The sequence below is a fragment of the Haliaeetus albicilla genome, chromosome 4 (genome assembly GCF_947461875.1).
Source record: "Haliaeetus albicilla chromosome 4, bHalAlb1.1, whole genome shotgun sequence".
In the NCBI taxonomy this organism is placed as follows: Eukaryota; Metazoa; Chordata; class Aves; order Accipitriformes; family Accipitridae; genus Haliaeetus; species Haliaeetus albicilla.
Window position 1 is genome coordinate 18881679 of NC_091486.1, and position 25656 is coordinate 18907334.

The window sequence follows — 25656 nt, forward strand, 5'->3', positions numbered from 1 at the left end:
CTGGGGAGGGAGGGGGGCAGGCAGGGCTGTGTGCTGGGCAGGATGATGCCATGCCACCTGCCCGGGCCTGATCCAGTCCTCTCTGCCGGCTGCAGCGCTCGCAGATCAGCTACAAGTGCAACATGGTGCTGCGGCCGATCCCGGAGCTGCTGGAGGACACGTCCAACCACCTCTCCATCGCTGTGCCCCGGCACCTCAAGGAGTCACCGGCGCTGTCATCCTCCTCGGACTCGGATGACCTGGACGAGCTGCCCTTCATCCCCATGCCGCACCAGGTGGAGTTCTCTGGCTCCCGCATGTCGCTCAATGAGATCCCCACAGACGACGAGGCCATGGGGCCATCCGAGGGGCCGCGGCCGGAGGGGGTCACGTCGGGGGACGTCTCCGCCATGGAGTGGCAGAGCCAGGGCACAGGGAAGCCCGGGGTGGCCTTGGGGAAGCGGCCAAGGGGTGCTGGGCCACGGCGGCCGTGCGCAGAGGTGGAGGCACCTGGCTCCTCCGACGAAGAAGCCCCCGAAGCCCAGAAGCGGCCGGAATACCCCCGCAAAGCCATGAGGAAGGGCTCCAGCCTGGAGTCCCCAGGAAGCACCCGGCGGGGAGAGCTGAAGAGGGGTGGTTCAGCCGACAGCGCCCTGCTGCTCCACCAGCCTCCGGGGGCCGAGGAGGGGGCCGAGGCAGGACGGGACCCCCGCCGGGCCCTGGCCAAGGCGGCCTCCATGGAGCTGCCGCGGCGGAAGGGGACCTGGGGGGAGGACGATCATGCCCAGCGCCTGGAGCTGATGCGCCAGCGGCTGCTGCGGGGCAGCTCAGGGGATGGCAAGGTCAGCGGTCTGCGGGGTCCCCTCCTGGAGACCCTGGGGGTCGGCCCAGACAAGAAGGTCCCGCGGCCGACCCGGTTGGAGCCGCCAGCGCCAGCGGTGCCACGGCTTGTGCGGGCGGCCTCCAGCGAGGCCACCTCGCCGCGCCTCCTCCCTGCTGAGCATCAGCTGCAGAAGAGCAGCTCCTTCAGCCATGGGGACGCCGAGCCTGTCGTCCGGCACCGCCGCTCCGGCGCACCCCTGGAGATCCCGGTGGCTCGCCTGGAGGCCCAGCGGCTCAAAGAGTCCCCATCACTCTCAGCCCTCTCTGATGCCCGGCCCCCGGTGCCGCTGGACGCCCCTGACCCGCCGACACCCCCCGTGGTAGAGATTGCCGTCCCCCGGGCTCCCGCCGCCAAGGTTGCCTTGGGGAGGAGGCGCGTCCCTGAGGAGCGCAGCCAGCCCGGGGCCAGCACGGCCACCACCACCATGGGGAAGAAGCCCATGGCCAGGGGGCAGGAGGAGAAGATGCCCGCCAAGGCCACTGGAGCCAGTGGGGAGGGGGCTGCCAGGACGGGAGCACCTGCCCCACCGCAGCCCCCAGTCCCCGGTGCCCAAGCCCCAAAAACGTCTTCCTACGCTAAGGTCATGCAAGCCATGGGAGCTGTGCAAGGTGGGGAGCCAGCTACCGAGGAACCCCCCCGGCCCCTGCCAGCCACCCCCACCGAGCCCCGCACGCCAGCACCAGCACCAGCATTGAGGAGGGAGGTGAAGTCCACCGGCTCCTCCAGTTCCCTGCTCATCCAGGACATCGACTCGGAGGAGGTCTTCGAGGCCAAGTTCAAGCGGGGCCGGGAGTCGTCGCTCAGCCGAGGGCTGAAGCTCCTCACCCGCTCTCGCTCCGAGGACCGGCACCTGGCCAGCCTCCCGGCCCCCGACGAGGGCATCTACCGTCCAACGCCGGCCGGTGTGCCCCTGGAGCTGCGCAGGGATCGTCCCACCGGGCTGGCAGCCAAGTCCAAGTCAGTGCAGGACCTGCACGAGGTGGAGAAGGACCGGGGCTTCCTCCGGAGGATGTCCGTGCTCCTCAAGCGGACCCCGCCTGCCGAGAGGAAGAAGAGCAGGGGGGAGGATGGGGGCAGCGAGACCCCATCCAGCAGGCGCCGATTCTCCTGGAGCCTGGCCCTGGGTGGCTCCAAGGAGCGGAGGGACTCGGAGAGCCTCAAGTCGGAGCCGGGGGGCGGCGGGGAGAGCGAGTCACCGGTGGTGGCCGTGCGGAGGAAGATCAGTGCCACGGTGGAGCGAGTCTCCGCGCGGCTGCGCAGCCTGTCAGACGAGCGGCCGGAGGGTGAGGGGCCTGGGGAGCTCCGCCGTGCCAGTTCCGAGGGGGAGAGCTTGCAGCCGGGGCCCCCCCCGGCACCCGCACCCTCCTCCGAGTCCCTGCGCTCGGAGGGCAGCACCCGCTCCTCTGCCTCCGCCAAAGGTGAGCGACGAGGGGGGGTCCCACCAGCACCCCGTGGCCCAAACACCCTGGGCATGGCAGGCATGGCCATCCTGGCTTGGCCCTGCTCTCAGTCACCTTGGTTGCCCGCAGGTGGGGGTGAGAGCCAGAAGCGGTCCCGCTGGGAGCGCTGGGGGCTCTCGCGGGGCAAGAAGGAGAAGATGGCCTCGCAGCCCAGCATCCCCTCCAGCCTGCTGCGGGAGGAGGGACCCGCCACCGGCCGGCCACATGCATCCAGTGAGTCGGGTAGGTGCAGCCCCCAGGATGGGATGGCGGGTGTGCATCACTGCCCCAGCCTGACCCCACGTCTGCTTTCCAGATTTCCCCCCTGTATTCCACATCAAGCTGAAGGACCAGGTGCTGCTGGAGGGCGAGGCGCTGACCCTCTGCTGCCTGCCTGCCGGCAGCCCGACCCCCAGGATCCTCTGGATGAAAGGTGGGGGGCTGCCTGCGCTGCCACGGTGAGTGGGCGCCAGGGCAACACTGTAGCATCCCTTTCCTCTGCTCCCCCCTGCAGACAAGAGGTCCCTCCAGCCAGACAGCGCACTGAACATCATCTCCTGCAAGGACGGCCGGCAGATGCTCACAATCACCAAGGTCTCCAGGAAGGACACGGGGCTGTATGAATGTGCAGCCGCCAACACCCTGGGCACGGCCATCAGCTCCTGCACACTGGCTGTGGCACGTAAGGAGGCGGGAGGGGGACCTCGGGGGACAGAGGTGCTGCCCCGCGGGGAGAGAGCACGTGCCAGGCACAGAGCCCGGGGCTGGGGACCCGTCGGAGCAGGTTACTTGAGCTCCGCTCTCCACATCTACAAGAGACTGGGACTTTTGAGGGGGGACAGGCTAGTTTTGCATGGGCACTTCCAGCATCTCTGAGCCCACGTGTTGCGCTGCCCTCACGCCGCAGCAGCTCTGCCCTGTCCCTGACTGGTCACCCAGCCCATGCTGCCTGTCCCTCGCAGGGCTCCCCGGGCGGCCGGGCACCCCGGAGATCCCCCAGAAGTACAAGAACACGGTGCTGGTGCTGTGGAAGCCTGCGGAGAGCAAAGCCCCCTGCACCTACACGCTGGAGCACAGGCTGGAGGGTACGTGGGCCTGCCTCCCATCCCCCGGGGGCTGCAGCCAGAAAGATGGGCTTACACGGGGACACCAATCCAGGACAAAAGTGCCCAATGTCCTTGCTGTCCCCTGGGGCTTGGTGGGGTCCTGGGTCAGGGGTGGGGGACAGGGGGCTGCCCCCGGTCTGCCCTCACCTCACCTTGCTCCCACGCTAGCAGGGGAGCACGAGTGGAAGATCGTCAGCACTGGCATCGCCGACTGCTACTTCAACGTGACGGAGCTGCCCCCTGGGAGCACCGCCAAGTTTCGGGTGGCCTGTGTCAACAAGGCCGGGCAGGGACCCTACAGCAACCCCTCAGGGAAGGTGCACCTTGAGGCAGCAGGTAAGCAAGCCCTGTCCCACGGGCGTGGGGCAGCTGTGGGGCTGAGGCCTCTGGGATGCTCTGGGGGTCCTTGAGTCCCAGGGGTCCTCCCCGAAAGGCTTTGGGGAACAGGGCACCACTTGCACCCCACTCCTGGCTTACCCCCACCTGGCTCATACCTCCCTTTGCTTCCCACAGATGCCCGAGCTGCCCCAGCCAAGGACATCGCTGTCCCTGTCCCCGAGAAGGTGGCTTCCAGTCGGTCAACCCAGACGCCCATGGAGCAGCTGGAGCCGCTGGCCGTGGGGACCCCCCCCACGCTGCCGCCCCACAAGCACAAAGGAGTGGTGCAGAAGGCAGACGGAGCGGTGCAGAAGGCAGACGGGGCAGCGCAGGCGGACGTCCCCCCGGGGGTCCTCCAGCCCCCTGCACCGTGCGAGGAGGGGCCGCGGCCAGACCCCAAACTCCCACCCGACATCACAGTCTGCGTGCCCCCTGAGCTGATGTTCACCCCACCTCGGACTGTCACCTCGCCCCACACAGACACCCCCACCCAAGCCTCCCCCGCACCCCCCACGGACACGTCCCCCCCACCCCAGGCTCCGTCTCCTTCCAAGTTGTCCCCCACTTCCCCTGTGTCAACCACCCCCAGCTCAGCCCCCACGCTGTCTCCCACCCCCAACACCGCACCCACGCGGAAGATGCCCCCCTACATGGTCACGTCCTTCGTCTCCATGCCCCCTGCATCGCCCCTCGCACAGGAGTCGTCCCACCCCACCCCATCTTCCAAGGAGCCCCCAGCTGAGAGCGGGGTCCCGGGGGCAAAAGACAGCACAGCGCTGCGGCAGGGCGTCCCCCAGAAGCCATACACCTTCCTGGATGAGAAGGCGAGGTGAGTAGCAGTGGGACGGGATGCTCTGCCGGGGGTGTCGTCCCCCCCCCAGCACCCCACACTGGGGATGCTGAGTGCCGCCCTGTGCCACAGGGGCCGTTTTGGGGTGATCCGGCTGTGCAAGGAGAACGCCACGGGGAAGCACTTCATGGCCAAGATCGTACCCTACGAGGCGGAGCGGAAGCAGAGCGTGCTGCAGGAGTACGAGATCCTCAAGGCGCTGCACCATGAGCGCATCATGGCCCTGCACGAGGCGTACATCACCCCCCGCTACCTGGTGCTCATCTGCGAAAACTGTGCCGGCAAAGAGATCCTCTACAGCATTGTGGACAGGTACGGGCAGGCGCAGGGCCGCCGGAGACAGCTGCCGGCACGGGGCTGCCCGCTGATGCCACTTGCCCCCAGGTTTCGCTACTCAGAGGACGACGTGGTGAGCTACGTGCTGCAGCTCCTGCAGGGCCTCGAGTACCTGCACAGCCGCCGCATTGTGCACCTCGACATCAAGCCAGACAACGTCGTCATCTCAGGCATGAACGCCCTCAAGATCATTGATTTCGGCAGTGCCCAGACCTACAACCCCCTTGTGCTGCGGCAGCTGGGGCGGCGTGTCGGCACCCTGGAGTACATGTGTGAGTGGGGCACTGGGGGTGTGGTGGCATGGGGACAGGGACAGGGACAGATCTGGGGCACACTTGTGCCAGAGGTGTGCATGCATGCCTGTGCAGTTGGGGGCTTGGGAATGTGGAGGATTTGAGGTGTCCTTTGGGAAGCTGGGGGGGTCTTTGGGGTGCTGGGGGTGTCTGCTGAGGGTTTCTGTAGGGTTGCTGGGCTCAGTGGGAGAGTTTGGGTGCTGTGGGGCAGTTGGGGTATCCTTGGAGGTGCTGTGCTCTGTCAGGGTATTGGGGTGTCAGGGAGGGGTGCTGGAGGGTGCAATGGTGCAGTTCTGTGGCTGGTGAGGATGCTCTGGGTGCTGTGGATGCTGAGGAAGCTGTGGGTGCTGGGGATACTGTGGGTTCTGGAGGTGCCGGGAGTGCTGTGGGTGCTGGGGCTGGGCCCCCCCCCGGTGCATATGACAGACCTGCTTCCCTGCCCACAGCACCAGAGGTGGTGAAGGGGGACCCGGTGGGCTCCGCAGCAGATGTCTGGGGTGTTGGCGTCCTCACCTACATCATGTAAGAGAAGGGGCCGGGGGTACAAGCACCCTGAGGTGTAGTCAGCCCCACCCAGGGCTCGGTGCCATGGGGAACACCAGGCTGGTGGTGGGCTGGGGGATGCTGTATCCCTGCAGACCCTTCCCAGCTGGACACGGGGATCGAGGCACTCTGGCAGCTGTGGCTGTCCCAAACCAGGGATGGGTGGGTAGGGGGTGCTGGGTGCCCTCCCACCGCTGCACTCCAGCCTGTGCCACCCCCTCCACCCTTGCAGGCTCAGTGGGCGGTCGCCGTTCTTCGAACTGGACCCCATTGAGACAGAGAACCGCATCCTGGCAGGGCGCTTTGATGCCTTCAAGCTGTACCCCAATGTCTCGCAGAGTGCTGCCCTCTTCATCCGCAAGGTCCTTGCCGTCCACCCCTGGTGAGTGCCCAGCCCAGCCAGGGAGGACACGTGGCCCCAGACTGCGCCTGTGACCGGGCCAGGCGGGCAGCTCCCTGCCCCACGGGGCCCCTCCAGACATCATCAGTGGGACCCCAGGGCCCATCCCTGCTCCTGGAGAGGGCTGGGATCTCCTGAGCTCAGGGCCCTGGGATCCATCCCTGTTCTTGGAGAGGTCTGGGACCCCCTGGGACTTGCAGGGGAGGGATGGTGGCCAGGTTTGGGAGGTGCAGCAGCGGCAGGCACCCCACGGTCCCTGACACGGTGCTGCCCCTGCCCCAGGAGCCGCCCCACAGTGAAGGACTGCTTTGCCAATGCCTGGCTCCAGGATGCCTACCTGATGAAGCTGCGCCGCCAGACCCTGACCTTCACCACCAACCGCCTCAAGGAGTTCCTGGTGGAGCACCAGCGGCGCCGTGGCGAGGCCGTCACCAAGCACAAGGTCTTACTCCGCTCCTACCAGGGCGGCCAGCCGCCGGGGCTGCAGTAGCTGGTGCCTCGGCCGCAACCGCAAGAGGCCGAGGAGCCAGAGGAACATTCCAGGGGCCACGGGATGGGGCGGCCGAGGAGGAGCCGGGACGTGCCGGGATGAGCCCACGGACCTCACGCGCCGCCGCCGGGGATGCTGGCGGCTGGCATCATTTTGGTGGTGCCGACAGAGAGGGGAGGTGCTGCCCCAGCCGGCCCAGCGGTGGGGTCCAGCAGCAGGCAGGCGGCAGGAAGCCTTGTTGTGAGGAACTGAGAATGTGGCAGAGGGTCAGGAGAAGGATGGGATGGGGACAGGGGGCCAAGGGAAGCCCCAGGCAGGAGAGGGAGACACCAGCACGCCAGCCAGCCCTGGCCACACGGGTCTTGTCAGCCGTGTGCCTTACGCCGCAGCCTGTAGCTGCCCCCGGCCACGGCGCAGGGGTCCCTGCGCCCCCTCCAGTTTGCACGCCAGCGCCCGAGGACTGAGGCTGCTCCAGTGGTTCCTGCAGAGAGGGGCCCGCTCGCAGCCCCCTGCCCCCCCTGCCAGCCAGCACAGCCCCGGTCCTCACGGCTGGGAGCGGGGGCCACTAGCCCCCCACCTTCCGCTCCTCCCAGCCCCGGTCCTGGCAAGCGGGTTTGCGACCCCAGGACCGATGCCGGTGCCTTCCCCGGGGCTGTCAGCTGTGCCCCACATGGGAGCGGGGGGCTGGCCGGCACCCCTCCTTTTGCAGGGGGGCACCCACGTGCCACACACACCTCCTGCGCCTGCTCAGGCCGACGCTGCTCACGCTCTGCCTGCCCGGCTCCGGCCCTCGCCCTGCGGCCCGCCACCAGCCCGCCTGCCTGTCCCCAGCCCCCCCCCCCCGCACCCCTTCCCACCCGACCCCCCGGTGCCACGGCACAGCCCCAGAGGTGCTTTGCCGAGACCCGCACCACTCTGCACCCCCTCCCTGGCTGGCGGCAGGATGCTCCAGCGTGGCCGGGGTGCCCTGGGCAGGGGGGACGGGATGGGGGCAGCCGCTGGGCACCCACCTTCCAGATGCTGCTGTAGCGATAGGGCTTTATTTATTGACTTTGGGGAGAAGGCGTCTGCCCGTCCCCATCCCCGTCCCCTCCTCTCTGCCGGGCTCCGGAGCTGCCAACGTCCCCACGGTTTGGAGCAAGCAACGCGCCAGAGCAGCAATAAAGACCCTGAGCAGCCGGTCCCGTCTCCGTGCCTCGCTGGGAGGGGGGGGGGGACGGGGACACGGCAGAGCAGCCCCCGCCCGCCACCCAGGGCTTCGCACCTCGGGAGGGTCCCGTCCCAAAAACCAGGGACCCGAAGCCAGTAAGACTTCCAGGTGGGGCCGGGCTGGGAAGGGTGTCGGAAACTTGGGGAAGGAGCCAGGAAAGCTGCGAAGCGCCGGGGCGGGTGCGGGGTGGGGGGGTGGGTGGGGGGCTGGTTCACGGGGTGCTTACGTCATGGAGCGAAAATACCGGGTGCTGCGCGGGGCAGCCGGAGCCGGGCTCCTGCTGGGGACACGGCGGGTGCAGGTGAGGGGCACCCCGCGGCGGGGACCCGCCCCCCCCCCCCGCTATAAATACCCGCTGCCCATATGAGGCCGGGCCGGGCGCGCTGGCGGGGGCTGCTCCGGTTACAGCCCGGCCTGACACCCCCCCACCCCCCGCCCCGGCTGCACCCACGGGCCCCTCGGTGCGCACACGCACCCCCGCGCCCGTAGCGCGTGCCTGCGCGGGTGGGCGCGGCCACACGCGTAAAGGCTTGTGCCCACGGACCGTCACACTCTCACCCTGTCACGCGCGCGCCCCCCCCCCGGCACCGTGCCGCCCTTCGCCCGCCCGCCCACGCCTGCACGCGCCCCCCGCTTGCGCGCCCACGGCCGGCCCCCTTTGCCCAGGCCGGCGGGCACGCGCCCGCGCGTTCCCCTCCTCCCGCCGCTGCGGCGCCCCCTGGCGGTCGGCGGGGCGCCGCCCGGTAGCACCGCCCGGCAGCACCGCCCGGCGCGGTGACGCTGGGGGGGGGGCGGCGAGAGCCCCGCGCGCTGACGTGTCGCAGCCACGTGTGCGGAAGCGGCGGGCGGGCCGGGGGAGGTGGGAGCGGCGGTGGAGGGGACGGGGCTGCGGGGGCCGCCGGAGCGGAGCGGGGTCGAGATGCCGCTGAAGGCGGTAATCCTCATCGGGGGCCCGCAGAAGGGTAAGTGCGCCGGGCCCGCGGGGCGTCCCGCCGGCGCCGGGCCCCGCCGACCCCCTCCCTCTGCTCCGCAGGGACCCGGTTCCGGCCGCTGTCCTTCGAGGTGCCCAAGCCGCTCTTCCCCGTGGCCGGGGTGCCCATGGTGCAGCACCACATCGAGGCCTGCGCCAAGGTACGGGGTCCTGGGGTGGTTTGGGGGGGGGGGGGCGGGGCTGGCGGGGCCAGGGCCGCCCTCCCCACGGCCGCCCTCCCCACTCTGCCCCCTCTCCCCCCCCAAGGTGCCCGGCATGAAGGAGATCCTGCTGATGGGCTTCTATCAGCCCCACGAAGCCCTCAGCCGCTTCCTGGTGTCGGCGCAGCAGGAGTTCAAGATCCCCATCAGGTGGGCAGGAGACCTCCCACCCCCTCCGTGGTGGTGCAGGCTGGCTCGGCCCCTCACCCACCTCCCCCGGGGTGGCAGCCCCCAGCCAGCACCCGGGCGTTGGGCAGGTGGGCACTGTCCCACCACAGATGGGCACAGCTGGCCTCCCGTGTCAGTTTTGCCAAATTTCCCTTGCCCTGGGCCCTGCCCTGGCTGGCTCCTGCTCCAAAGATGCCTCTCCAGCACAGCTCCAAGCTGCCGCAGCCTCCTTACCCTGTGCCAACGTCCACGTGAGCCCCACCGCTGCATGGCAGGATAATGTCTCCAGCCCCTGCCAGCCCATCCCTCTGCCCTGCTGCTGGTTGGTGCTAACAGACACCCGCTTCCCTAAGCCCTCGCTTTTCCCTGCTTGGCTCGCAGGTATCTCCAGGAGTACGCAGCGCTGGGCACGGGTGGTGGCATCTATCACTTCCGAGACCAGATCCTGTCAGGTGGTGCTGAGGCCTTCTTTGTCCTCAACGCGGACGTGTGCTCAGAGTTCCCCTTGCAGGAGATGCTGGAGTTCCGGCAGCAGCACGGGGACGCGCACAGCTTTGTCATTCTGGGTACCACAGTGAGTGGCAGTGCTGGGGAGCAGAGGAACAGCGGTGCTCTGCCGTGGGCTTGTCTAGAAGCCAGCGGCTCCTGCGGTGGATGAGTCCCTGGGTGTGAGCTCTGGGTTTCATCTGCTCTGCATCCGCATGCCCGCTGCTCCACCATTGCTAACACGTCCTTGCTTCGCAGGCCAACAGGACACAGGCGCTGAATTATGGCTGTATCGTGGCAAACACGGACACGCAGGAGGTACTGGAGGGCCTTGGGGAGCCAGGCGCAATGTGGGCAGTGGGTGCTGCGCTGCCTGTGTGGGCGCGTTTTCCCAGCATGCCACAGCAGGCATGATGCCAGGTGCAGGGGCTGCATCCCGGGACTCACATATTTTCTTTTGCCTCCAGGTCCAGCACTACGTGGAGAAGCCCAGCACGTTTGTCAGTGAGATCATTAACTGTGGTGTCTACCTGTTCACACCTGCCATATTCCAACACATTGGTGAGGTCTTCCAGAGGAACCAGCAGGAGCTAGTGCTGTGAGTGCCTCTCTCTGCCCCGCATCCTTCCCACCCCACTGCTTCCCAGGGCTGCAGCGGCACGCTCATCCTCCATTCTTTCTCTATCTTCTCTCTTCCTCTGCCATCACTTACTTGTTTCCTGGTCCTGCACCAGCTGTCCTTACCTTGGGTAAGTTTCCCTCTGTGTGTGCACTGGCTGCTCTCCAGGCTGGATCGTTCCTAGTGGTAATGCATGCTTTCCTCCCTGCTCTAGGCCGCTTTGCAAGGCTGCTCTTTCCTCTGCTCGTCTCCTGGCCAGCTTGAGACTCCCCCTCTCCCTTCCTCTCCTCCCACCCCATCCTCATTCAGCTCCAGACAAGGGGCTGAGCAAGCCTGGGAATGCTCTGCTCCCTGCTCCAGCTCTTTGCACTAGTTAGCCTGTCACCTGACATCTCTGCCACCACCCAAGCAAAAATCCATCTGGGCAGGGCTCTGGAACAGGGCCAGGATCTGTCACTCATACACCCATCTGGACTGGGCAGGGCTCTTGCACCATCAACTTCTGGCTCAGAGCTTATTTCAGCTGGTAGACCCCCCTCCCTCTGGGGCTCAGTGGGGCTGGGCAGGCCTAGCCTGACAGCTGGGGCTGTCCCCAACTTTGGGGAGAAATCCATGTTTAGGTAGGAGTCTAGGATCACTGTAGCCCCCAGATTTGGGGGAGGTAGCTCTTGGGGTCCCTGGCTGAGGCAGGTGTCTAACGGGCCTCTCGCTTGCAGAGAGGAGAGCTCCAACGGCTGGCAGCGTGCTGAAGTGATCCGGCTAGAGCAGGACGTTTTCACGGCGCTGGCTGGGAGTGGCAAACTCTATGTCTACAAAACTGATGGCTTCTGGAGCCAGATCAAATCAGCAGGGTAAGGTCTGGAGCTAGAGCTGGTGCAGCAGGGGCATCAAGCAGTCCGTACCAGAGATGGGAGATGAGGGCGCCCAGGCAGGGCCCTGGGGGTGGGTGGGGTGCGCTGAATTCAGAGCTTCCTCTGCCCTGGTAGCGCTGGAGAGGTAATAACAATCATTTGCTTTTCCTTCCCCAGCTCTGCCATCTATGCCAGTCGCCTTTACCTGAACCAGTACAGCAAAAGCCACCCAGAGAGGCTGGCCCAGAACAAGGCTGGAGGCCCTGTCATCCGAGGTACCCCTCTGATGTACCCCACTGCCTTGAGGGCTGCCGCAGGACCTCCCCTGATCTGAGAGGTGGGTGCTTCTGTGAGCTGCCTCCCCTGATGCAGCTGCCTTGTGTTGCAGGGAATGTGTACATCCACCCAACGGCCTCCATCGACAGCACTGCAGTGGTGAGTGCAGGCCTGGGGGACCCCGTGGCAGGGCGATGCTTGGGGGTGCTGAGGGTGTCATTGTCCTCAACCCCATCACCTCCCTCTGTCCTCACAGCTGGGCCCCAACGTCTCCATTGGGGAGGGGGTGACGGTGGGAGCTGGTGTGCGAGTGCGAGAGTCCATTGTCCTGCATGGCGCCTCACTCCACGTAAGTAGGGTTTGCCTGAGAGTGTGGGTGTCAACCCCCACCCCTTCCAGGGAGGCAGCAGCACCCTTCACCCCCCTCTTCTTCACCCTAGGACCATACCTGTGTCCTCAATACTATCGTGGGCTGGGACAGCACCATCGGGCGCTGGGCCCGGGTTGAAGGAACACCCAGTGACCCCAACCCCAACGATCCCTATGCCAAGATTGACAGTGAGACTCTCTTCCGGGACGGGCGCCTCACGCCATCCATTACAATCCTGGGTACATCCTACCCGCACCCAGATGCCCTGGCCCTGCGCAGTGGCGCAGAGTCTCTCTCCTCCTACTAACCCACTTGCACTCTCCCTGCAGGCTGCAGTGTCACCATCCCTGCTGAGGTCGTTATCCTCAACTCCATCGTCCTTCCTCACAAAGAGCTGAGCCGCAGCTACAAGAACCAGATTATCCTGTGAGTCAGCTGCTTGCTGCGTTGGGAGGGGGCCAGTGCCAGCCCCCCACTCCCTGCTGTGCTCCACCACAAGGGCCTGGGGGCTGGGGCTTCACCTCCTGGGAGGTTCCCAGCACCCCCAGAGAGGTAGGTGCAGGCCAGGAGCCCTGCAAGTGCCTGACTCCTCCTCCAGACAGACATTAAAGCTGGTGAGCATCAGCCTCGTGTGCTGCTTCTCTTGCAGCCCAGGGACCAGCCCTGGGGCAGGGTGAAGGCTTCAGGGACAGTATGTGGCCCTGGCACCAGGCTGCATGCCTATGCAGAGGCTGTTGAGGAAGCACTTGCTGCCTGCAGCATCTCAGGTGCTGAGCTTTGGGTGTTTCTCCACCAAAGGGCACTACCAGCACAGTCTTGCCACCCCTCACCAGGCTCTCCCTGCTCTGCAGAAGCTGCTGTCTGCAACTCCCTGGAAGGTTTTGGCCCATCTCACAGGCTGGGGAGCTTTGAATGTGCCCATCTTGGATAGGGAAAACGCCCTGCAGGAGCCAGTTGTGAGGATCTCAATTTCAGCAGTGCGATTGGAACAGCCTGAGCTGGGCTCCTGCCTGCTGCTGGGAAAACAGAGCAGCACCAGGCTGTCCTAAGGGCATTGGCGCACAAGGGCTGGGTTGGACAGGCAGGCTGCTGGCGCTGGAAGGAGCTGTAAAAGCACCCTGTCCCCCAGCACCACCTCCACCCCAAAGGGCTCTCTATGAGCCAGGAGAGCTCCTGTCAGGCTGAGACCTGTGCAGGCTGCCTAGGTAGGGCTGAAGGTGATGGCAGCAGGCTGCACCAGCATGAGTGTAGCTTGGGGGGGTTCACTGCATGTCTCCCCTTGCACCAGCCACAGCCACAGGGCACGTTTGTGCAGGTGGCAGAGATCTACCGCCTTGCTCTGTCTCAAAACCCCCTGTTTTTATTGAAAGCAGCTTCCTGCTGATCCTGGCAGCTTTTGTCTACAGTAACCAACACTGCCCTTTATCCACTTACCTCCCTGTCTTCGCCTCTGGTTTTGGAGCTCTGTGCTAAAGCCCTCACTCCACTGAGGGCCCCATCACGCCTCTCACCTTAAGCAAGGCACCGCATTAGGGATTCTCCATCTATCCAGTACCACCCTAGCTCGATGGATTTGCAGTAAATCCTTGCTCCCAGCCCTGTGCCTTCCTGTACCAGTTCTCCTGTGGTCCTGGGCGAGGATTAGCTGTTCCCTGGCTTTAAGCACATTAAACTCCTTCAGTTTTGCCTCTGCCTTGGATGTGCTAATTTCCTTGCCTGCTGGTGAACACCCCTGCGCTGGGGGAAAACTGAGCCAAAGTACTTGCTTTCAGGATTGTACATGAATTTTCTCCTGTGTGCCACATCTGGCCTGGCTTTTAGTACAGACAAAGGTTTCTCAGCTGCTGGATGTGGCCCTAGGGCAGTTCTCAGCCCTGTTGTGCAATGCCCCTTTTCCCCAAGTTCCCCTTGTAGTGGCTGTCCCCTGTGCAGAGTTATCTGGGGGCAAGCCCTTCCTGAGCCCTTGCTCCATTACAGCTTCATCCAGCTTCCCCCTCTTGGAGGGAGAGAGCTGTTCATCCCAGCCCTGCTTGGGCTTTGCAGCTCCAGTGGTGGGGCTGGAGGGAAGGAAGGAGTTAAAGGGGCCTCTTCTGAGGTGCCAGGAAGTCTGGAAATGCTTTAAGGTTGTCCTGCCCTGAGCAGCAGCAGCTCTGATTACTTGAGGCCAACATCTGGGCTGAAAGAGGGGCCTCCTGCATCCTGGGCTCCAGGGCAGGGAGAGGAGGGCTTCAGTTAGGGCAGGAGGGGGCTCTGCCTGCCCTCCCCACCCAGCAAAAGCAGGGTATTTGGGGAGCACTGCTAACCCTTGCTGTCAGTACAGCTCTTGTCCACTGCCCAGCAAGGCTCCATCATGCCAGTGAACCCCGAACGCTGGCACCTGGCAGCAGCAGGGAAGGACAGACAGCAGCCACAGCCAGGCTCGTTTTGCTGCAAACATTTAATACAAACCTGCCCCTAAGTACAGCACTGGGGCAGTGTCCCCACCACCACAGCTGGGCAGAGCCAGCCCTGCTCCCCAGTCCCCAGGGAAGCAGAGCAGGGCTTGGAGCTCAGCACCACCGGCCCACAGGCAGCTGCCTGGTCCCACAAGCTTTGTTCCTCCTCCAGTGCCAGCTCTGTGCCCCCGGGGAGCCACTGCCGCAGGCTACAAGGGAGAAGGGAAGAACCGGCCCACCACCTTCCTCGGGGCTGGCCCCTGCCTGCGTGGGGAGAGATGAGTCAGGGGTGCAAAGCGAGCTCCCTCGGGCCCCCCACCCACCCGCAGCAGCACTCACGGGGGCCGGGTGGCTGTGCCCACACAGCTCCGCAGGGTGCTGGGGAGGCAGCAGGTGCCAGCTGGGCTCAGCTGGCCTGGCTTGGGCTCCGGGGAGGCAATGGGGTGGAAGAACGGCTCTGCAGGACAGAGGGGGAACACCTATTGCACCCCAGCCCAGCCAAAGGCACCCAGGACCCTTCAGCAGCCACAGGGCAAGGGCAGGGAGGGGGCCAGGGGTCCCATGCCTCACCATGTTCACCTCCTGGAGCTGGTGTTGGCACCAGGTTCTCCTGCTCTGTCCCCACGAAGCCTCTCCAGAAGTCAGGTGGCAGTGAGAGGAGCCGAGCCACCACCTGGGCAGGGAGGGATGGAGTATGGGGATGCTGGCAGCACCCAGGGTACACCCCACGCCTCAGGGACGCCCTCACCTTGGACTGCCGCGGCGTGTCCTCCATGATGGCGAGTGGCGTGGGGTTGGCCGAGCTATGTCCCACCAGTGTCGGACCAAACACACGGGACAGGTTGAGCACGTCCATCTTGCAGTCGGGGCTGCGCGACACCCTGCGAGGAGGGACAGACAGTGTGAACACACTGCCTGGCCAAGGGGCCCTTCATCCTCAGGCCAGGTTCTCCACTGTGGGGCATGGAGCCTGGATGAGGGGCAGAGAGCCAGGAGATGGGGACAGGCCCAGGAGAGCCCCTGCCAGGATGAGCCCCTCACCTGAGCAGATGCAGCATGAGGAAGGCCAGGGTGTCCCTGTTGGCTGGGGGCAGCTTGCTCACCACGTGGCGCAGGGCTGTGCTGCAGGCGGCATCATCTGGGATGTCTGTAGTGGCACCGTGGAGCAGTGTTAGGGGAGAAGCAGCCCCTTCCCTTCCCAGCTTGGGACCCCCCCACTCACCAGCAGCCTGCAGAAAGGCAGGGTGGAGGCTGAAGGTGACCAGTGGTTCCTTGAGCCCCCGCAGAAAGTCCTTGAGCACCCCACACACCACGTGGATGTCAGCCACGCTGCTGAGGGCAGGCAGTGCACCTCCAGCCCGCAGCAGCCTCCGCTTCCACTCCCGCACCAGCTGCTCCGCACCCGGCACCCGATACAGCCCTGTCTGGGGCACAGGGAGAAGGGCTCAGCCCCGTGGGGACCACGGCATCACCGCCTCCACCGCTCCAGCCCCTACCTCTGTCAAGCCTCGCGTCTCCACCTCTGTCACACACTGCACCACCAGCGCGGGCACCAGGGGCGGCGTGGGGGGGGCGAAGTCAGCCAGCACGCCCTGGGGAGGACAATGCCGACTCCCGCTCTGTACCCACCACCCAGCCCTGTGGCCAGGGTAGGCAGAGCCCCAGCATCCCAGGGCCAGCAGCCCCACAGGGACACGGAGCAGCCCCCAAGCACTGCCATGCCCCCCCTCACCTCACGGGGCCAGGCATGGTGGTGAGGCCGGGGCGTGCAGAGGCTGGGGCACTGCTCCCGGCACTTGGGGTGCAGCAGCAGCTGGCACCGGCGGCACTTGACGGCAGCCTTCCCAAAGCGGATGCGGGAGCCACAGACACCGCACGGCTCAGGGCGGATCACCTGGAGAGAGGGAGCAGGATCAGGGCCCCCACTTCTTGCAGATACCCAGTACCACTCCTTCATCCCTCCCAAACCAGCCCCTACCACCTCCATCCATCTCTTGTGCGTGCAGAGCTGGGGAGGATGGAGGAGAGCTTTGCCCCCGTCCCCAGACCTGCTCCCCCTACCCAGCTCCTTTCTCCATAGCAGCCAAGAGGAGGGAGAGAGGCTGGGACACACACCGTTTTGGAGGTGAACTGGTGCTGGAGTGGTGGAAGGCCCTGTGGAGATGAGGGGAAGGCTTCTGGCACTGGCTGCCCCACGGAGCTGCCCTCAGTATGGCTCTCCTGCCCCGGAGCACGGCAGCCTGGATCCTCACTGGTGCCCCACACCGTGGTCAGCTCTGCAGAGAGAGGAGGCAGTGGAGGGGGCCCTGAAAGGCAAACCACCCCAGCTCCCAGCTGGGATGTGGGGAGGCTTCCCACCTGCCAGAGAGCCCCTGCAGCATCCCAGCTTCCCTGGGACAGTGGCATCTAGCATGTCTTGAGGACCCCAGTACTCCCATGGTAGGGACAAGCATCCCCCAGCAGATCCACTCCCTCCCCTGTAATGGAAGCACCCTGAAGCTGGTCCCACACCACCCATGAGCCCCCTCCCTAGCCCTTCCTGTGACCTGCACGCGTGGAGACACGATGACCCTGGCGAGAGCGGCGTCGCGGCACCAGAACAGCAGGCAGGAGGCTGCCGGCAGGACCTGGAACCTCGGCAGGAGGGGGCACGGGGGGGACACTCGCCTGCTGAGGTGGGAGGCAGTGAGAACATGCCTGGCTACAGCTGCACAGTGCTTCAGCATCTCCCCGTGAGCTCTGCTGTGCCTGCTCTCTGGCCCTGCTGTCCTGCACAGCCAGGGATGCCATCACCATGGGTACAGGGGGATACAGGTTGCAGGGCACTGGTCTAGCACAGCCCCCTCTGGTGCCGGGGGAATACAGGCTGCAGGGCACAGGCACACAGAGAGGACAGCTGAGCACCCCAGACCCCACAGCACCCACAGGCCTGCAGGACTGAAGGCTGCGGCACTGCCATCTGGCACTGGGCAGCCCACATACCCCATCCCCACCCAGGGCGCGCTGGGGTCCCTACTCACGGTGTTGTGGAGTGCCACAGAAGAACGGTGCCGCTTCGCCACCACCACGGGGCCGATCTGAGGGGCCAGGGACACACGCTGCGGACAGAGCACATGGGGTGAAGGGTAGGCAGGGACCCTCTCCCTGACTCTGCTCCACGCCCCAGAGCACCTGAGCCAAGTGGTCTCAGCCCCACAGAAGGTCTCAGTCTCACTCTGCCCCGCAGCATTGCCTGCCCCACACCAGGCATCATGGGGACCCAGGCCCCCCACCTGGGTTGGAGCCAGCCCAGGGGCTGGGGGAAGCCAGGCTAGGCCTGCAATGCAGAGGTGTGAGCGGAGCGGGGTGTGGGATGCCCGCACGTGGGGATGAATTATTGAAGAGCCCGGCTGGGCCACAGTGGAGGGTAATGGAGTTTCTATTGATCGCGGGAGGTTTGCTGAGAGACAGCACTCCCAGCCCAGCATCAATAAATTAAACCCCCTGCCAGGCTCCTTGCAGACTCCTGTGCCGGGATGGAGAAGTATCTGGGTGTGCTAACCCTGCATGGCCCAGGGCGAGCACCCCAGCCCAGGCTGCTGACCTGTGTGGGTAGAGGGTCCCAGGGGCACAGTGCAGAGCAGAGCCGGGGGATCCTCACCCACGCAGAGGCACAGACCCCACCTCCACACTAGCCCCCACGGGCTGCCACGTCCCAGCATTTCCCTCGTACCTGCCTCTCCTGGGCTTTGCGCTTCAGGGTCCGCACCACGGTCATATCAACATCCTGAAAGGCAGCAGGGAAGCTGAGGGCTGGCAGGGCTGCACGGGGCCAGATACACCCCCAGCATCCAACTCCAATGGTAGCCTGCCCCTAACCATGGCCATGCAAAGGGGCTGCCCCACTGCAGGAGTGGGACAAAACTACCCCGTCACTGCTGGGGAGAAGCTGAACCTGGGGACTTGCATCGGGTTGCTCCTTACCACATCATCCTCAGTGCGGTCGTAGCTGATGTCCGAGTGGGACAGGAGGGACTGGCATGACTCGTCCACTGCAGACGACCTGTGGAGCAAGCTGGGTGTCAGCCCAGCTGGGGCAACCCCCGCCCCCCCAGCCAGCACTTACTCATACAGCTACTCCTGCGAGCCCATGGGTGATGCCTCTGCAGAGCCCGAGCACCCCCATGCCCAGCCAGCCCCTCGAGCCCAGCAGAGGTGAGGGAGAGAGGGGCACAGCCAAGCCCAGGGCTGCCCGAGGGGCTGGGGCGAGGACCGCCAGCCCTGCTCACCTCCTGCCCGATGCCAGGGCTGTCCCAAGGCGCTGGCCAGCCAGGGCCCTGAGGACAGAGCACTGCTCCCTGCTCAGCACCCCGCTGCCCCATGGCTCCCGCATCAGGGACTCGAAGACCAGCTGAAGTTTGCGCTCCTGCGAGCGAAACGAGGTGGCGGTGAGCGGGCTGAGGTCCCCACAGCCAGCCCTACGCGGGGTACCCCTACGGCCAGCTCCCCGACCTGCTTCTCCAGCTCAGCCTCTGCCCGGTGCCGCTTCTTCATCTCCACCTCCACCTGGTTGCGGGCGTGCTTCAGCTTCACCTCCAGCGCTGCCCGCTCGGCCTCCACACGAGCCAGCTGCTCGCGGGCCCACCGTCCATCCCGCTCCAGGCGGCAGCATCTCTGGCGCGTCGCTTCGAAGCACTGAGCAATCTGGATGTAGTCTGGGGACAACGCGAGCGGGTGGCCAGCTGGGATTGGGGGGCCAGTCCCCAGCCTCCGCTGGCCGCAGAGCCGGGGGTCCCGGGGTGCCCCAGGCCGAGGGGCTGCGCGCACCCACCTTCCTCCACGCTACCGCCGAGCTCCAGCAGCTGCAGCGCCCGCTCCAGCCGGGCCAGGAGCCGCCCGCAGCGCTGCCGCAGCATCCCGCCGCCCTGGGACGGGGTGAGACACACACACACACACACACACACCCCGCCCCCGCAGCCAGGCAGCACGGCCCGCCCCCCCCCCTTCCCACCCCGCCCGGGGATTCGGTCCCCAGCCCCCGGAGCTCCTGCCCCGCGCTCTCCTCCGGCCGCCGGGATCCGCCGTACGCCCCCGGGACGACGCAGGCTCCGGGGGCGAGGGGCCCTCCCGGCCGGCCTATGTGGGCCGGGGGCCGGGGTGGAGCCCGTCCCCGGCTCCGCCTCCGCCTCCCGCCGCCACCGGGGCCCCGACCCGCCGCCCCGACGGCTGCCGGCTCGGGGGAGCCCGCCTGGGGGCCTTTGGGCGTGGGGTGCCCCGGGGTGCGGGGCAAGAGCCGTGGGCAGGACGAGGGTGCCGAGTGGGGGTCGCCTTTGAGGGCGGGTGGGGTGCCCGGGCACACCTGACGAGAGCACCTGAGGGGTGCGGGCGCAGCGGGTGCGGGGTGCTCTGGGGGTGCAGGGGCGTCGGGCGGGAGCACCGGGCGTGGGGTGCGCTGGGGGGTGTAGGGGTGCGGGAGGGGGGCTGGCTCCCGGCACCGCTTTCCCCAGCCCCGCTTCCCGGGAGCGGCGCGGGTGGGAGCCGGAGGAGCCGGTGTCCTTGTCCGCTGTCCCCCGCCGCTGTGCCCCGCATGCAAAGCGGCGGGCGGGGGCGGTGGGGACCCCCCCAGCACCGGGGCTCCCGGCCGGGGCCGTGTCCTGCAGATGGAGCCACCTCCCCACCTCAAAGCCCAGCCGCTGCCCGGCGCTGCGAGGGTGCTGTGCCCCCCCGGGGTGCCCCGTCCAGGGGCTTCCCCGGAGCAGCCCCCAGCCCCGGGCCCCCTCCGAGCCGCAGCCCCCAGGTCCTGGTGGCCCTGCGTTCTCGCGGGGGCTCCGGGCGGGGTTGCGGGGGGCCCCGGTGAATGGCAGCTCCCCCTCCTCGGTGCCTGTCCCGACCTGCTGCGAATACCGGGAATAGCAGTGGGGCTGGCGGCAGGGCTGGGCGTGCAAGTCCGTGCACACACACATGCACACACGCTCGCAAGCCCCTCGCATGCCTTCACACCTCCCCGGCTGCCTCTGACCTCGACAAGTGGTTTTGCACCCCATGGACATGCAGCAGCAGGTCCCCCCAGCACCCCGATGCCTCTCGGGGGCGGCTGCAGATTCAACAGGCTCCTCTCCCCATGCCGGTCCCACGCAGGGCCCAGGCAGTGACAAGCAAGGGGCACGGGGGAGCACCCCCACATCCCAGGGATGTGTCTGAGGCGCTTGGTGAGAAAATAGCCCAGGTTCATCCCGGGCTATAGGATCCAGGTGGCACGGACCCCACCCCAAGGGCTGAACCTCATCAGGGCTGTGCGGTGCTGGGGATGCTGCCTGATGGGGTGCTGCTGCCTTGGGTACCAGGCAGTCCCAAGGCAGGGTCCCCCTTGGGGACAGAGCCTGGCAGGGGGCTGGGACGGACTGGCAGCAACCCGTCTGGCTGAGCTCTACGCTGTGCCAGCGCGTGGGGAGCCGAGGGTGTTTCTCAGAGAAGCTCCTTCCTCCCAAGGTTGAATATGAGTCAGGTTTTGGAGCGACTTTAATTACTGCTGGATCGATAGGCTCGGCACGGCCAAGCAAAATCCAATTGCAGCCCTGGGGGCCTGCCTGCTCAGCCGTCCACTGCCTGCTCAGCCCTCCGCTGCCTGTCTCCGGGGTGGCATGCACTCCCCGGCTGCAGGCGCTCCCCAGCACTTGCCGGCCCAGCACCCAGCCCCGGGAGGTGGAACCCCATCCTGCACATGGAGACAGCACCCTGCTTGCTCAGCCCTAGCAAGGAACACACATCCCCCGGAGGCAGGGCAGCAGACGGAGATGGCCCAGCCTCGCAGGGCATGGCCAGTGCCGCCCGGGGGACCTCACGCACCCCTGAGGACCTTCCCTCACCCAATGCATGGAGCAGGTCTGTGGTCCCCAGACCCGCCATGCACCCTGGGCACAAGTCCGGGAGCCTCCAGTAGGGCAGAGTGGCCATGGCAGTGTGCAGGCAGCCTCTCTCATGCCCAGGGATGGGAGGGGGGCACTCGCCACCCACCCTGTGCCCCCCCCGCCTGCTCCCCCCCTCCCAAGCCACCCCGGCTTGGCCAGGCGCTGCATAAATAGCTGTTTGTGTCTCTGCTCGGCCCCTGCGTGGGAAATAATATCGGCTGATGGAACATAATGCCCTGCTTCACATGTTCAATTTTATCATTTTCCGAGGCAGGCAATCTTCGTTTAAAGCTGAATGGGCTGGGGAATGTTAATGAAGCGCCGGCGCTGCTCTGCACCGCGCTTTATCTCTTTGAGAATAATTTGGGTGAGCTCGGAAATAGAGTTCCCAGTCCCAATTCAAGCGGCGGCAGCACCGCATGCCGATAAAAGTGTAATTCCTGGCCAGCGCGTGGCCCTGAATACATGACAACTTAACCCTTGGGGCCCCGTTGGGGTGGTGCTGTCCGCAGCTGCCTGCCTGTCTGCATCGGGCCCGGCTGCCCTGTATGCCCAGCACCAGCCTTGGTGCTCAGCCCGGGCAGGATGGGGTCTATCACTCCTGCTCGCCAGGGCTGTGGAGCGAGGCGTGCAGCCCGGGGAGGAGAGATAAGAGGGCAGGAGCAGAGCTGGAGGAAATCAGTCTCCCTGGACAGACAGGACCCCACAGGCGGATCTGCGGCAGCACCAGTCCACAGGGTGCCGGGGGATGGGCACTCTGCTGGGAGACGGATGCCCCAGATCCAGGGATGCCCAGGCACAGGGATCAGGGAGGGATGGGGAGAGGGAAGGGGGTAGGGGCTGGGCTGGGGGATCAGGCTGGAGGGAGGCAGCAGGGGAGATGGGTTCAAGAGAGCAGCCCAATGCGTGAGCATCCCATCCTACAGAGACTGGCAGAGCAGGGTTGGGCACTCATGGGCTGAAGGCACACGCCTGCCCCGACGTCTGAGTGAGGGCCTCCCCCAGGAAGGCCCTGGGCCCCGGTGGTGACAGAGGGCAGCGAGGTGAATTTGCAGGAGGTGTTTGCTGGTCCATGGGAGAAGAAATGCAGGTCAACAGTAGCAGGCAGCTTGAGCCCCAAGGAGAAAGCCTTCGGTGGTCTGCCTGCTCCTGCTCTGAGTCTGTCCACAGGGCTGGCTCCAGCTCCCACCAGCCGTGCTCTTGCAGTGGGTCCCTGCATGGGTGACCCTGGGGCCCTGCCCTCCCTGTCCTGCGTGCAGCTCCCTTGGGCTCCAGATGCAGTGGATGGGTGTTGGTGTTCTCAGGGCAGCACAGCACCCTCCAAGTGATGGTCCCCATGTCCTGGACCACCCCACCCTGAAGATGCTGGGCAGGGGATGCCTTGGCCCATCGAGGGGTCAGCAGAGCACCTCAGGCACCAGCCTGGGCCCCCTCCAGTGGGGCAGCGAGTGGGTGCCGGGACAGACCCTTCCCTTGGGAATGAGCAGGGCGGGCAGGTTTCCAGCACCGTTAATCAAGGCTGCGAGAGCCGGGATTAATGCGCACTCCAAGGCTCTCCAGTCCCAGCTGTGATCCAGCCCTCTGCTCTCAGCCAGAGCCGCCTCCACGCACTGAATTATCAGCCTGAGTAATTAAGTGGAGAGCTTTGTTTTAATGCAGACATCTGATGCCTTCGCACCGAGGAGCACAACAACTGTCGCGGGTGTTTATGCTCCGTGCAACACATCTGGCTCACAGGGAGAAAATCCATCTCTGCTGCTGTGTGAGATTAAAGGGAATGCGGCCCGGGTGTGGAGAGAGGAGGGATGGCTCGGCAGCCAGCGTGGCAGGCAGGATTCCTCCCCGAGCATCGCCCCACCGGCTCCTCGAACCCTGCCAGCAGGAGCCTGTGGTCCAGGGCTGCCCAGCAAAGCACACATCCCCTCCGCTCCTCAGAGCGCAAGGCAGCACAACATGTTGTGAGAAGAGGGATAATTACAGGCTCAGAGATAAATGGAAATAGGGCAAAATAAAACATAGGTTTATCAGAGGTAGATGGTGCATGGCTCACCTGATACCTGCTGCTGATAAGGGAGCTGGCTTTTGGGGGAGGAGGGATGCAGATCTCAAACCAGCTGCTGTGCCATGCAGAAAATTGTTGCTTTGGACAGATTAGGGGATTAGCACCAGCACGAGGAGCTGGAAGGAGGCTGGTGTGGGAAGGAGCAGGCTGCGGGGAGAGAGGAGATAGCAGGAAGGGAAGAGGCTGCTGCTGGGACCACTGCAGATGTGCCTCATTTGATGGCTTCTTCTGTCACCCCAAAAGTGGGGGGCGTGGGAGGGATCTGCTGATGCCACAAAAACACAGAGCTTTTCTCTCTGCTCGGCCCCTGAACGACTGGGGCTCTGCTCATCACACCCACCTGGGATGTCTGAATGGTCTCACGGATCTTTAGTGCCTTTCTTATGGAGCAGCTTAGCTGGGCAGGCGCTGGGGTGAGCTGTGCCTTCACGAGCCCCTTCCTCACTGGCTTCTCCTGGCATCTCGCAGCTCCCAGGGACCCCACCACTTTGTGGGTGTTGGCAGCAGCAGGACTCCCTCGCTTGCTGCCCCACGGCAGGGCTGTTTCCGTGAGAGAGCCTGCCATCACCTCCAGCACCTCCAGCCCCTGGCTCCTTGGCACACCCAGGACAGGGAAGGGGCTGTCGAGGCCGAAGGGGATGGCAAGAAGGACTCCTGGGTGAGGGGAAAGGAGGCTCCAGCCGGGAGTGTAACTGCTGTGTGCGGTGCTCCCAGTGTGAGCATCAAAGGAACCCCATCGGGAGAAACTGTTTTCAAGGAGAAACACTCCAGGCGGTTTCCAGCAAAAACCACACACTCTGGGCTGCTCCCCCGCTAAGCAAAACATGTCGGTATTTGGCCTGGGACCTCTGACCCTGTGCTGATCTGGCCAAGGAGCAAATGCCGTTGCGGTTGAGCGAAGTTGCCTTGCCGAGGCTCATCCGGCTCCCTGCGGCGTCGAGCAGCCAGGGCTGGTGCAGCTCTGCTCCCCAGCAGGGCTGCCCACGGGGACTGGGAGGTGCTGCTCTTGGGCACAGGGACATTTGAGAGCCTTTGGCAAAAATCTGGTGACAGAAATGGAGCTGGGGGAGTTCGGATGAGCGGCACAAAACTAGCCAGCTCTCAGGCAACCCCGGGGTAATTTGAGACTGGGAAATTCGAGCTGAAGCAGCAGGGGCCGCACAGCCACCTCCAGGCAAGCAGGCTGATTTATTGCCTGTATGAGCCGAAATGGCTGCCCATGCTGGGCAGACAGGCAGGCCCAGATCCCCTGCCTGGAGACGCTCATGGCAGAAGATCAGAAATGCCATGCAAAGGAGACGCACAGGAATGGCTTGAGACGTGCCAGCCAGTCGTACCTGGCTCGGCATGACGGCTGCCCACACTCGATGCCACTTCCCAGCCAGAGCTCTGCAGGCAGAGCCCGTGGCAGGAGCAGAAGAGCCCTGAAGCTGCAGGATGGCCCTGGGCACATGGAGGTGGTGGCCCCAGATGGGTGCAGCGGGGCACCAGGCTGGCTACGGGCACTGCCCCATGGGGACTGGAGCTGCGGCCTGTTCACCTGGGATGGGAGAAGAGGGGCTGCCACCACCAGCGCTGCGTACACCAGTGTCACAAGATGCCACCATGCTCCCCTTGTGTCCCCGGCCTGCCCCATCACGCTTGCCTCCTTGGCTGCACCCAGCGCAGGCGGGGGACAGCTGTCCCTGCCAACTGGAATTAATTCCCTGAGATGTTATATCAAATGCTTTAATAAAAGCCTGATACATCACACCTCTTGTCTCCTCTCCATCAATTCATTTAGCAATTTTACCCAAAAAAGGCAATCAAGTCGGACTGGGCAGATTTATTCTGTGTGAGCTCCGAGCACATATTTATTGCTCCCCATTCCCTTGCCCTCGAGGTCCTCAGAAACATTTTTCTCTTAATATTTGTTCTATTATTTTACTAGGGATGAAGCTCTGTTGATGGGCAGTAATTGCCTGAACTGCCCTGCCTTCCTGTGATGGAGATTGGTACCTTACCGGTGGCTGCCTCCTGCTACCCTGCTCTCCTGTCCTTCCTCGGCAACATTATTGACAGGGAAAGTTCATTAACAAGCCCCTTAATGACTTCAGCCGTGCCAGCCCAGCCCACAACGCTAACCTCTCCTGTGGTTTCCCTTGGTGGCTGCTTGCAGGAGGAGACATCGCAGGGTGTTTTCTGCATCTCCAGAGCCGCGTGGGTGCCCAGGCCACTTCTGAAACCCTGCTGACTCCCCTCGCTAGCAGATGCTGCCCCTGCATGGGCTCTCATCCTCCCTGTTTTGGGGGAACGACCCCTCTGGGCAGGCTGTGTTGGCCAGGCGGTGCAGGGGAGGTCTGGGTCCCCAGTGGCGGAGAGCTTTTGGGGGATCCTGGAAGCATCCCTGAGCCCACCTGCCCCC

The 25656-nt window shown here is 65.2% G+C and overlaps 3 protein-coding genes across 10 annotated transcripts in view; 2 read left to right on the forward strand and 1 right to left on the reverse strand.

Annotated features, from left to right (window-relative positions):
• The window catches only part of SPEG (striated muscle enriched protein kinase), a 40086-nt gene extending 32210 nt beyond the window's left edge, over nt 1-7876 (forward strand). For all 6 annotated transcript variants that reach the window (XM_069781188.1, XM_069781189.1, XM_069781190.1 and 3 more), the window contains 12 exons: nt 96-2280; nt 2392-2544; nt 2618-2734; nt 2816-2983; nt 3264-3386; nt 3579-3743; nt 3921-4614; nt 4708-4947; nt 5020-5243; nt 5711-5786; nt 6040-6189; nt 6490-7876. In XM_069781188.1, the coding sequence (XP_069637289.1) occupies nt 96-2280; nt 2392-2544; nt 2618-2734; nt 2816-2983; nt 3264-3386; nt 3579-3743; nt 3921-4614; nt 4708-4947; nt 5020-5243; nt 5711-5786; nt 6040-6189; nt 6490-6697 (4503 nt within the window). In that variant the 3' untranslated portion in view covers nt 6698-7876. The remainder of the gene's footprint in view (nt 1-95; nt 2281-2391; nt 2545-2617; nt 2735-2815; nt 2984-3263; nt 3387-3578; nt 3744-3920; nt 4615-4707; nt 4948-5019; nt 5244-5710; nt 5787-6039; nt 6190-6489) is intronic.
• An 876-nt stretch (nt 7877-8752) lies between these two features.
• GMPPA (GDP-mannose pyrophosphorylase A) lies at nt 8753-13561 on the forward strand. Of its 3 annotated transcripts, none has more exons than XM_069781195.1 (13): nt 8753-8869; nt 8941-9038; nt 9145-9248; nt 9648-9840; nt 10011-10070; nt 10220-10350; nt 11088-11222; nt 11400-11497; nt 11611-11657; nt 11755-11847; nt 11939-12107; nt 12198-12294; nt 13242-13561. In XM_069781195.1, the coding sequence occupies exons 1-13, from the start codon at nt 8827-8829 to the stop codon at nt 13339-13341; spliced, it is 1368 nt and encodes a 455-aa protein (XP_069637296.1). In that variant the 5' UTR covers nt 8753-8826; the 3' UTR covers nt 13342-13561. The 3 variants fall into 3 exon arrangements, with proteins under 3 accessions (XP_069637296.1, XP_069637295.1, XP_069637297.1); XM_069781194.1 differs by having other exon boundaries at nt 10220-10348; nt 11071-11222; XM_069781196.1 differs by having other exon boundaries at nt 12198-13561.
• Nucleotides 13562-14396: 835 nt separating this feature from the next.
• On the reverse strand, nt 14397-19198 carry LOC138684979 (rac GTPase-activating protein 1-like). Its single transcript, XM_069780508.1, has 16 exons — nt 19114-19198; nt 18795-18997; nt 18572-18708; nt 18267-18345; nt 18016-18069; nt 17324-17401; nt 16850-16970; nt 16419-16579; nt 16036-16197; nt 15800-15895; nt 15526-15727; nt 15345-15450; nt 15052-15184; nt 14874-14976; nt 14643-14760; nt 14397-14567 (listed from the first exon to the last, which is right to left on the reverse strand). The coding sequence occupies exons 1-16, from the start codon at nt 19196-19198 to the stop codon at nt 14513-14515; spliced, it is 1893 nt and encodes a 630-aa protein (XP_069636609.1). The 3' UTR covers nt 14397-14512.
• Nucleotides 19199-25656: the final 6458 nt, after the last annotated feature.

Bases quoted from the DNA above. Each gene is read 5' to 3' on its own strand.
- GMPPA (XM_069781194.1), top strand. From the start codon at position 8,827: ATGCCGCTGAAGGCGGTAATCCTCATCGGGGGCCCGCAGAAGG. The intron at 8,870-8,940 runs GTAAGTGCGCCG...TCTGCTCCGCAG, and splicing joins CATCGGGGGCCCGCAGAAGG to GGACCCGGTTCCGGCCGCTG. The intron at 9,841-10,010 runs GTGAGTGGCAGT...CTTGCTTCGCAG, and splicing joins TTGTCATTCTGGGTACCACA to GCCAACAGGACACAGGCGCT.
- LOC138684979 (XM_069780508.1), bottom strand. From the start codon at position 19,198: ATGCTGCGGCAGCGCTGCGGGCGGCTCCTGGCCCGGCTGGAGCGGGCG. The intron at 18,070-18,266 runs GTAAGGAGCAAC...GCTGCCTTTCAG, and splicing joins ACCGCACTGAGGATGATGTG to GATGTTGATATGACCGTGGT. The intron at 16,198-16,418 runs GTGTGTGTCCCA...CCCTCTCTCCAG, and splicing joins ACCAGTTCACCTCCAAAACG to GTGATCCGCCCTGAGCCGTG.